This window comes from Mauremys reevesii, linkage group 2 (genome assembly GCF_016161935.1).
Source record: "Mauremys reevesii isolate NIE-2019 linkage group 2, ASM1616193v1, whole genome shotgun sequence".
Taxonomy (NCBI): Eukaryota; Metazoa; Chordata; order Testudines; family Geoemydidae; genus Mauremys; species Mauremys reevesii.
Window position 1 is genome coordinate 283,516,744 of NC_052624.1, and position 10,201 is coordinate 283,526,944.

General features: G+C 49.2%; 1 protein-coding gene across 1 annotated transcript; it reads right to left on the reverse strand.

The window, feature by feature from the left end:
• Positions 1-4,686: 4,686 nt before the first annotated feature.
• Positions 4,687-7,950, reverse strand: MAFA (MAF bZIP transcription factor A). Its single transcript, XM_039521659.1, has one exon. It carries the CDS (start codon positions 7,537-7,539, stop codon positions 6,646-6,648), a length of 894 nt encoding a protein of 297 aa, XP_039377593.1. The 5' UTR covers positions 7,540-7,950; the 3' UTR covers positions 4,687-6,645.
• Between the last annotated feature and the right edge of the window lie 2,251 nt (positions 7,951-10,201).

The following is a 10,201-nucleotide window of genomic DNA, read 5'->3' on the forward strand; positions in this document are numbered from 1 at the left end:
CACAGTGGGTTTGGCCACAAATTACCCAGTTCAAAAACAAAGCAAGTGACCAGGGGGCACTCCAGAGGAGAGCTAAAGATTCAAAGAGGGGGGGAGAGGGACCACAACTCTCAAGGATAAGGGGGGGGCAGGGTTTGCCCCTTACTAATAAGAAATAAATAGAGCGCAAGAACATACACCGAGAGACGGGATGGAAAATGCCATTGTTTATGTAACTGCCTCTTTTGTGTGCCAGTAACGAGGCAGGAACTGTTCGACACACTCCCCATGCCCTGTACCAGGCAGAGCTGGACTCTGAGAATTAAACTGGAAGATTTCAGTAATTGACTAGCGTACCAGTCTGCTTGGCGTGTGTCTATAAATATATGGGGCATATACACACATATATAGTCAAGTTGTGTCACTACTGTGCCCTGCGTAGGCATGACCCACGCCGACACTGTGTCTGCATCAGACCTTGATTTTTGGAACGTCTTTTCTCCGAAACCCCGTCCTCTCAAATGAGGCCACATCGCCTTACACAAATCATTTACATTCCTCCCGACACTCCGCTGAGATCAATTCACTTCATGTCCCGCAGTTCCATTCGGATAGTACATTATGGTAAGCTGAGGGCTAACGCCAACCGCCGTTGTCACAGAGAACGCACTACAGCAGGGAGACTGCCACCAATGTCCATCGGACTTGGGGGCACGGAAAAGGGAGGGGTCACACTTTAACCCAAAAGGTACAATGGATTCACTGTGTAAGTCAAGATCTCTGCTCAAAGGGCTCGTGGTTTCACTGGATGATCTGGGAAGCCTGGCTCGGATCATGGTCCCAGTTCAGCCCAGAGACGAAGCGCAAGTAAGTCCACATTGAATTGTATTTGGTCTTTTATTCTGCTGCTCTGGGCCATGCACTTGAGCAGGGGTGTGATGGGGGAGTGAAGATAGTCATGTTAACACTAAATCCCATGTAACGGGGGGGGGGGGAGAGAAATATTCGCCGACAGATTTCAAGCTAAAGAACGGCCAAAAAGCAACTCAACTATTCCTTCTGCCGAAGAAGTCGCAGTTCCTGGACCTATCCGAGCACAAGATATTCTCACTCAATAAGCAACTAGACTAAGTGACTATTGACCGGTCTACAAACAGCTGAACGACCGGGTACTCTACTTAAAAAGAGACTGGATTGTAATGGGGAATCCATGGAGTTAAGTAATGCATGAATATCATATGCACACACACACACACAGTAAAACTGGCAAATGTGAAGTTAACTGATCTCAGTGGAGTGCAAGGGGGAAAGTGTACATGATTCATGGAGGACCATGTACACACACACACACACACACACCTGATTTTTCATACTTGCTGTCTGGGCACCCTACATAGATCACACTGGGCACAATCCAAACAGAGTTAGATCCACAACGGAGCCAATCTAGCCCAGAGACGGGCAATATTACAAAACCCTTCTTTGCGGGTGTGAAAATGTTCCTAGCCTTGGTTTTCAGAGACACACTTTTCAAGTCCTATCTACTCCAATCGGGCCGCTGTCCCACAGCTTCATTTTCAGTCGCTCACCTAAAGAGTTATTGCTTCTGAGCGAATGAGTCTCAAGTCATTATGGTGGGGGAGGGGGAAGCCCCTCTCCTAGAGTGAAACCCCTTTCCCTCACCAACTTTTCCGCTCTCTTTATTTAGTAACACCCACTGGCTTGGGCCGGGGCTACTGTCTGAAAAACGCAGAGGTGGGGGTTAAGGGTGGAAAGATGCAGGGGAATTACGGGGGACTTCTACTGCAGAGGCTTGGGACCCAGCATAGACTAAGTAAACATTGGGGATCTGACAACCCATAGTCACCGTCTCACAATGAAATGGGGAAATTAAATTAGAATTGAAGAAAAACTAAAAAAAGGCTTCAGGGTCATCACCAGGGAAGGGCCCTGAAACAAAACAAAACAAAAAAAGGCAAAGCAGCAAGTGGTGCGATTTACAAGACGAAATTCGATGATCAAAGATGGTATCCGTTCCCTTGCTTTAAAAAAACAGAGCCAGTTTCCTTCCCAAAAGGCTTCCTCCTTGTTAACACTTGTGGCCGTTCATCAAATCCGAATGACTGACCCAAGTCCAGTGCAAATTAATCCTACGCAGGCCCTGCCCTGCCCATTTGAGAGACACCATGCCGTTAACACTGTCCGAATCCCCGTGGGGGGGTGGTGTGAACGACACACAACTTCCACAGGGCAAAAAGACCCAAGAAGACAGAAAACAATTCTGGGATTGACTGACTGATGCGTTTCCCCCCATCTTTGCCAGGGATACTCGCGTGCTCCACCTGCACAGGCAGGTTTTGCAGGAATCTTGCATTTTTACTCTCCGAGAGAGTGTCTTTCTATATGTTCAGGGTCCAATCCTGCTCCCCCTGAAGTCGGTAGCAAAATTCACCAGGATGTCGGAGCAGAATCAGGATCAGGCCCTTATCTATACAGAATGTGGATCTCTCTCTGTGGATATTAAACCTCTGGATTTTGAGATTCCGACCTAGTCTGTAGCAGACACACAACACACACACACACACACGGCGCCTGCAAATCCACAAAAAAAGGGCTTTGAGAAGTCAGGAATCTGGCTAACTGTCCATATCATGAGGCAATGAATATCTGCCTAAAAAGTAGCTGAACAATTCAGGGAGAGAAATTCCCACAATATTTAGGACGGTGGGAGTGGATTGAACTGGAAGGAAAATTAACAAATTTAGGAGAAATTTAGGCTGAATATTCAGGGTAGACGCCCCCTCGCTTGGGATAGATAAACTAGGCTGGATAAAGCACTAGGGAAAAGAACAATACAGACCAAGCCTGTCCTGGCCAAGAGAATCAACTGGATGAGCTAATTGGTCTTTTCCATCTTTAACTTCTGTGACTGATCTATAAAAAGGTGCCAGGCAGGCAGCTGCACCAGCAGCATTGCCACGCTCCCATTCACCCGCCATCCTCAGTCCCAGCGTCGCATTTAGTGCCATTTCCCCCTCCCATTAAATAAAACTGGTGCGATGCCGAACAGATGCCAAGTGTCCATTTCAGCTTCCCTCAAGCAAAAAAAAAAAACCTCCTTCCCCCAGGCCAAGGAGACTCTCCTCGGGGAACAGCTTTCCGACTCTGCACCCTATCAAAGCCTCCAGCCAGTGACCCATTTCGCATCTGCAAAGTGCGAGCAGCACAAGGTCTAAAGCAAACCCGCCAGGCTCAGAGAAACTGGGGGAAAATTCAAAATCGGACTCTGAAAAAGGAGGGGGGTTGGAGGGGGGGGAGTGTGCCAAAGCAGAAGCTTTCTGGTTTAATTTTTTAAAATATTTGAAACACTCAGATTTTTTCCCATTTGTTTAGCAAAAAAAATAAATCAATTAGTACAGGGGATGTTAATTGGCACCCAAAAGATTCCCTCCCATGAGGATCGCCACCGCAGGCATGTTTAACAAATTAAATCCACTCTATTTCTGGTCGTTTTAAAGTAATTTAAAGCCATTCACTGCTTGTTCTATTTTTAAAGTGCAGTTTAAAATATGTTTGATTTTTTTTTTAATAAAAATTCTTAAACAATATCCATAAGGGGAAATAAAACCATTTAAAATAAAAGTCAGTCAATGGACTGATTTGGGTATGAGAGAGAGACCGCACTAAGCACTATTCAGAGCGTTAGTTTGGTGTGGAAATAATTCTTGGTTTAAAAAGAAAATGATTTCACTGGCACGTGCAGGAAAAAATGCTCCGATTTCTGATCAAATCCTTTATCATTCTAAATCTCAGCACTCTGAAAATTAAAATGGAGCTCTAAAACATGCACTTAAAAACGTTCAATTTCATGGTCCTTTTTAAAAACAAACTTTTTAAATCAAGCATATCCCATATATGGAATGATTCAGAGAAAGTGTTTCTGTTGAAAGTTAAAAGGCAAAAAAAAGTGTAAAACCACCACTTAATTCCAAGGAATCTCTCTCAAAATTTAAATGTTCAGCATTTAAACAAAAAAATAAATCAGGCTAATAAACTGTGATGTTTTAAAATTATTTCAAACCAAATATCTTTGGAAATGAAAAAGTACCATAAATAGCACGAAAATGTTTTCAAAATTCCCCCCTCCCATAGATGAAAACTTGGGAAGAAAAATTATGAGCCTAAACTTTTTTTGTTTGTTTGTTTGTTTTACTACTAGTATCTTGTGTCTCCAAACACAGCAACTGTATTTTTAAAGTGCTGTCCTTTAAACTAAACTAGAAAGCTAAACATCGCCCAGAAGAATAAGAAAGTGCATCTTTAAAAATGGACAAAATATTGATGCATTCGTTAATAAAAAGTGTCAATTTTTACCAATCTTTCCAAAGAGATCAATTTTTGGGGTTATTTTTTTAAATTGGAAAACGAATTTTTAAGGTGGGAGTTTACACTGTTTCATCTAGAGCCACCAAAACAAAGTTAAAATAATTTCTTACTATTCATTCAGTCCAAGGATTGCAGTTGCATGTTCCCCTGCCTTTGTATTTAAGCTCAAACTGACATTTCATTCTGGTACACAAAGCAAAGAAACCAGTGTGCTTTAATTTCCCCCAAACATCTAATCCGAAAGAGACAATCACCACTGTCACCAGTGCAAAAATTTCAAACGATGTCCCCTCCCTACAAAAACTAGGAAGGCAAAAAAGGTAGGTAGGTCTAAAGAGATTTATTTTTCGTTCGTCTGTAGCAAATGAAAGCTAAAATGAGTTTTTGCATTGATGCCTGAACACAAAGGAAACAATTCAAAGAACAAACAAAACAAAAAAGATATAGGTGTTTTGAGGTTGCAATAGCCCACAAGGCTCAACAGCAGTTTATATAAAAAGGACTTAACTGAAGCTCTAGATGAATATAAGTTCTATCTTGATGCAACAGAGTTAAAACCATCAGAAATGGAAACAAACTGGTTATTTAAAATGCTTTGCACAAGCAGCACCTAAAATGCACCAGTTGCCAAAGTTCACACATGGTTTGTTTTTAAGACTTTTACAGTTTTCCCCAAGATTTCCTTTTTTAAAATAAGCGACTTGTTAAAAACCCCAACTGCTCTGCTTTTTTTTTTTTTAAACTTTCACACAAAGCGTAATTGCAAGATTGCCATTTCTTTTTTAAAAATCATCAAGGTTAAAATAATATTGTTTCCCAGGGGTTAATAAATAAAACTGGTGCATAGTGATATAGCAGCCAACTGATTGCAGTCCATATATTACTATATTGCCTTTCAGGTCATCTTAGAATGTTAACTTTTTTCCAATATTTTTAACAGCATAGATAATTTTAAATCTCTATAAAACAACAGTATTATTTAATCCAATTGATTCCTGTATATAGTGCATTCGGCTTTTTCAACATAATTAAATTAATTAATTCTTATATTATTTGCATGCTATTACATACAAACTTTCATTAAGACTTGTGATTTTTTTAAGCTTTTTTTTTTCTTAAATCACCAAGCAAAATATAGGCTCAGGGGGGAAAAAAGGGGCAAAAAATTAACTAAATTCTACATATGTACAAGTGGACACCTTTAAATAAGTTAAGTCTGGCTCAGGTTTCCTTTTTAAAACAACAAGAATTATTAGTAAGAAAAGGAAGGAGATAAAAAGCAGGTAAACTCAACTCTTTTTTGGAGTCTGAAGTCCCAAGATATATATTCCAGTCCCTTTTGTGAGTGTTTTGCTGCACTGTTCCACTGAGAGAGAAAACATCACTTTGCAAACATTTTAAGACTATTTGTTATTTAAGATGCACCCAAAAAGAGTGCTGCAAACTAAAAACGGACCGTTGGGAAAAAACAAACAAAAATATTACCAAGGAAAAAAAACTGGATCATGCTTTTTCTTCATCTGTTCTAGTAGAAAAGAAGGGGAGATTATTGAAATACCATACATGTCCTGCATGCAGGATTGCTTAAAAAGTCTTCTAAGAACCACAGCGAAGTTGCACAGTTCCTTGGATGCTGCTTTATTAATTAGTAGGATTATTAAGAAGAGTATAGAGGAGGATTTCATTATGATGCACTGTTTCTCCCAAAACGATTTTGGTTTGTTACCCAGTTTTCCAGGAGAGAAAAAAAATTTCAGAGGTTTGCTCATTTTTTTTCCCCCTATTGCTTCAAGTCTTTGAAAGTTCAGTTTGTCTTTCCCACCAGCCAAAGCTTTGCCTGGGCTGGGCGGGTTTGGTTTTTTTAAAGTTTTCGTGATCACAACGTGTTAAGACTCAGGAGTGAGCGTGTGACGGTCTGGAGGCTGCCTCGCCTCGGCAAGTCCCAGCTCGGGCTCTTTTCCTGGAGACACACAACGGCAGGAGGATGGATGCGCTGGGGGAACTCGCGGGGCTCTTGCAAGGGGCAGGACCCGGGGCTGCGGCCGGAACGCAGCGAGCTCGCAGCGGGGCTGGGGCTTTCGTGGGCAGCCCAGGCGGGGAGGGAAGGAGACGCAAGCGGGGACGGGGGGGACCTTGCCCGGCGTGGGGGGCGCGCCTGCTTTGTGAGTTTGTTTGCAGCCCGGAGACACACACACAGAAACACGAGTCTATGTACAGCAGCCAGCCCCTCGCTATGTACACGGCGGGCGAGTCCCGGGGGCAGGGCGGGGACCCCCCGGTTCACATGAAGAACTCGGCCGAGGCTTTGGGGGCAGCCGGCGGGGGCGGCTCCCGGGGGAAGCCGCGGCCGGCCAGCTTCTCGTACTTCTCCTTGTACAGGTCCCGCTCCTTGGCCAGCCGGGAGACCTCCTGCTTGAGCTGCTCCACCTGGCCCTGCAGCTGGCACTTCTCGTTCTCCAGGATGTGCCGCTGCTGGACCCGCTTGTAGCGGCAGGACTGGGCGTAGCCCCGGTTCTTCAGCGTGCGCCGCTTCTGCTTGAGGCGGATCACCTCCTCCTTGCTGAAGCCCCGCAGCTGGCGGTTCAGCTCCCGCACCGACATGCTGACCAGCTGCTCGTCCGAGAAGCGCTCCTCCAGCCGCAGGTGGTGGTGCGGGTGCGCCGCGTGCTGGTGGTGCGCGTGCGCCGCGTGGTGGTGGTGGTGGTGCGGGTGGTGGTGGTGGTGGTGCCCGGCCGGGGCCGCCTCCTCGCCGGGGAAGCCCTGGCCCCGGAAGGCCTCGTAGCCGTGCAGCGGGTGCGGGTTGCCGATCAGCGCCTCCACCGCGTCCTCCGGGGTGAGGTTCAGCGCCTCCGGGTTGAGCGGGTGCTGGTAGCCCGACATCCAGTAGAGATCCTCCAGCGGCGCCTTGCCGGCGCTGCCCGGGTGCGGCGCGGCGCCCGGGCCCGGCTGCCCGCCGGGGCTGGGCGCGCAGAAGCTGGGCGAGGAAGGCACCGAGGAGCAGGGGGTGCTGAGCGGGGTGGAGGAGAGCGAGCCCGCGGGCAGGCGGTGGCAGAAGCGCTCGGCCTCGGGCGGCTCCTTCTTCACCTCGAACTTCATCAGGTCGAAGTCGTTGACGTACTCGATGGCCAGCGGGCTGGTGGGCAGCTCGCCGCTCATGGCCAGCTCGGAGGCCATCTCAGTCCATGCACCGGCGGCGCCCGCCCGAGGGGCCCCGGGTCGCCCCGGCGCAGCCCGCCTGCGAAGCGGGGAGCCGCTCGCCTCCCGCCGGAGCTCGGGGCGGGCCGATCAAGGGGGAGATTTTGTGCCGTTCAAAGGCTCAGCCGGGAAAGCGGCACCCGGCGCACGGGGGGAGCCGCCGCCGGCGGAAAGCGACGGACCAGCGCTCGGGGGGCGGGGGGCGTCTCCGGAGAAAAGTTGCGCTGGCCGGGAATCCGGCTCGGCGGGGCGAGGGCGCCGCTGCTGCGCCTGGTCCCCGCAGGCTGGGCCACTGCGCTGGCAAAGCGGCTCTCGCACCAGTGGCTCTTGGGCGCCCGCCTCTCCCGTCTCGGCTTTGCAGACGGCCGGTTGCCAGTTGCAAAGAGCCCCCCCGACCTGTGCCACCCCCCCGCGGCGCTGCAGGCAGCGGGGCAGCAGCCCTCTTCCCCCCCCCCCGAGGCTGACTGCTCAGGGCAGTGCCCCCCCGCCAAGACACCACGCTGGGCAATCGCCACCGAGGGGCTCCCTGCCTGTGGCCCCCTTCCCCTGCGCCCCCGGCTCAGCTGCGGCAGCTCCCGCTTTGCAAGCACTGAAGTGCTGAATGGAGCACTCTGCTTTTTATACGGAGTAGTGCCTGGCCCCGCCTCCCCAGGCGGGGGCAGCCACCTCCCCACCTATAACAGCCAGTGCAATTTGCCTATCCCTATAGCAACCCTGGGGCCAGCTGTCAGTCTCCGGCGGGAACAGCTGTAAGGGGGAGGGGGCAGGGAAAAGGTCCCTCCAGTGGCCATGCACGGGAACAGCATCAATAGAGCCAGGCATCTACTCGAGTGTAAGTGGCTGCTGGCTGCTCCCCAGCTCCCCTCCCCTCCGTTCTCCCAGCAAATCCAGAGCCCGGGGCTCAGTGCACACGGAGAGTCTCTGAACAATTAGTTTAGCCTTAAATGCACGCCACCAATCCCGGCATTTTTATGTTACTGTCTGCAAAGCGCTAGTCGAATAACGGCCTCCCTTTGAATTCATGGGCCACAGGAAGAAAGAAGTTTTGACAGTAAAGACACAGATTTCTTGGCCCGTCAGGACCAGCTCTGCTCCTTTACCAGGGCAGTAAAACCAGGAAAGGTCAATGCAACTCTTTCCCCCCCCCCCCCATACAAACCCATCGTCACTCCACTCCCCCCTAACACAAATACACAAGCAGGCAGGCACACCCCAAGTGTGTCCACGCTTGTGATGCTGTTACCCATAATAATTATAATCCAAAAGACACCTGCTCCAATACGCAACCACAGTTCTCCCATCGCACCTCTGGGGATGTAAAAATGACTCGCAAACCACACACCACAACACAGGTGCACATGGCAGGGCAATGCATCTGCCCCCCCCCCCCCACACACACACACCCCTCTGCATTCCTGGAGCTCTGTACAATAAAAACACAAACTTCAATACACACATTGCATCTAGCTCCATAGGTGTACTGGGAAATATCACATACATCTTAATACCCAGAAATTGCACACATCCAAGACACATTTCACTACACACTAGCTGCCACACCAATTGAGACACACCCCAACACTGTACTTTTTCCCAGTACCCCAAATGGCAGCAAGCAGCCCAGGCATACATATAGGCCCTGCCTTCACAGACACAGACAGCTCCAGCCCACCTGCCTCAAATCCCACAACCAGTACATACAGGCTGACAAACGGCAATAGCCAAAGGCTTCCCCCTCTGAGGGTAGGCAGTTCCCATGTCATAGGTGTTGGCAGGGGGGTTCGGTGGGGTTGTCGTAAGCTGGTTAAAATGCCCTGCCTTTGCTCTCAGCAAATTGTAACTTTCCTACCAGGCCTCGGCCAAGCAAAAGGAAAAACCCTCCCTCAAAAGAGAAGGGAAAAACCCAGAACGTGGCTTATTGATTTCAAATATCTGCAGTGTCAGATTTCGCATGAATTAGAGTCTAACAACCCAGCCCGCTGCAGGGCTCGTTGTCTCTCCATGAATCCCACGTTCCCTGGGCCAGCACCAAACCTGCTCCCTGGGTGCGGCTGGCTGGCACACCCCCAAATCCTGTGCCAAAAATCCTCTAGCCACTGGCCAAAATCCCACAGCCCCAGACTTAGCCAGGGGGAAATAACACAGCCACGCAGTTTCCATTCCCCTCACCACTGTCAGCTCACAGAGATAACAGCAGGATTTCCACATGGGGCGATTCACTGTTCGTTTCACACTGCCGCCCCAGCAAGCTCGGGATTCATCTCTTTTTGCACACGTCACAGAGCTGAGTCAGGCTCAGGGGCCGAACCCCAGCCTGACGGCCCAGAGATCTTGTCCGTTGCTGCTCCAGGAAGAGTGCCCGTTCGTTCCATGCATGTGCCCACCCTGCAGGCCGGGCAGAACAAGCAACGGGGTGGGGTCCTGGTGTCAGAGAGGCCAGTCAGGAGTGTACCTGGACTCTGATCCCAGCAACCATGCTTGGGGAGGGAGCCCTTGGCCTGCACTGAGGGTTTGGGGCTGGAAGCGCGTCCATGGGAAGATGACCAGAAGCTCCCAGGTCTGACCTTACTCTAGAGTTTCTCCACAATTTAGGGGAAGGATCCCACCCTGAGGGAGGAAAATTATCCCAGCACAGTGTCCC

Bases quoted from the DNA above. Each gene is read 5' to 3' on its own strand.
- MAFA (XM_039521659.1), bottom strand. From the start codon at position 7,539: ATGGCCTCCGAGCTGGCCATGAGCGGCGAGCTGCCCACCAGCCCGCTG.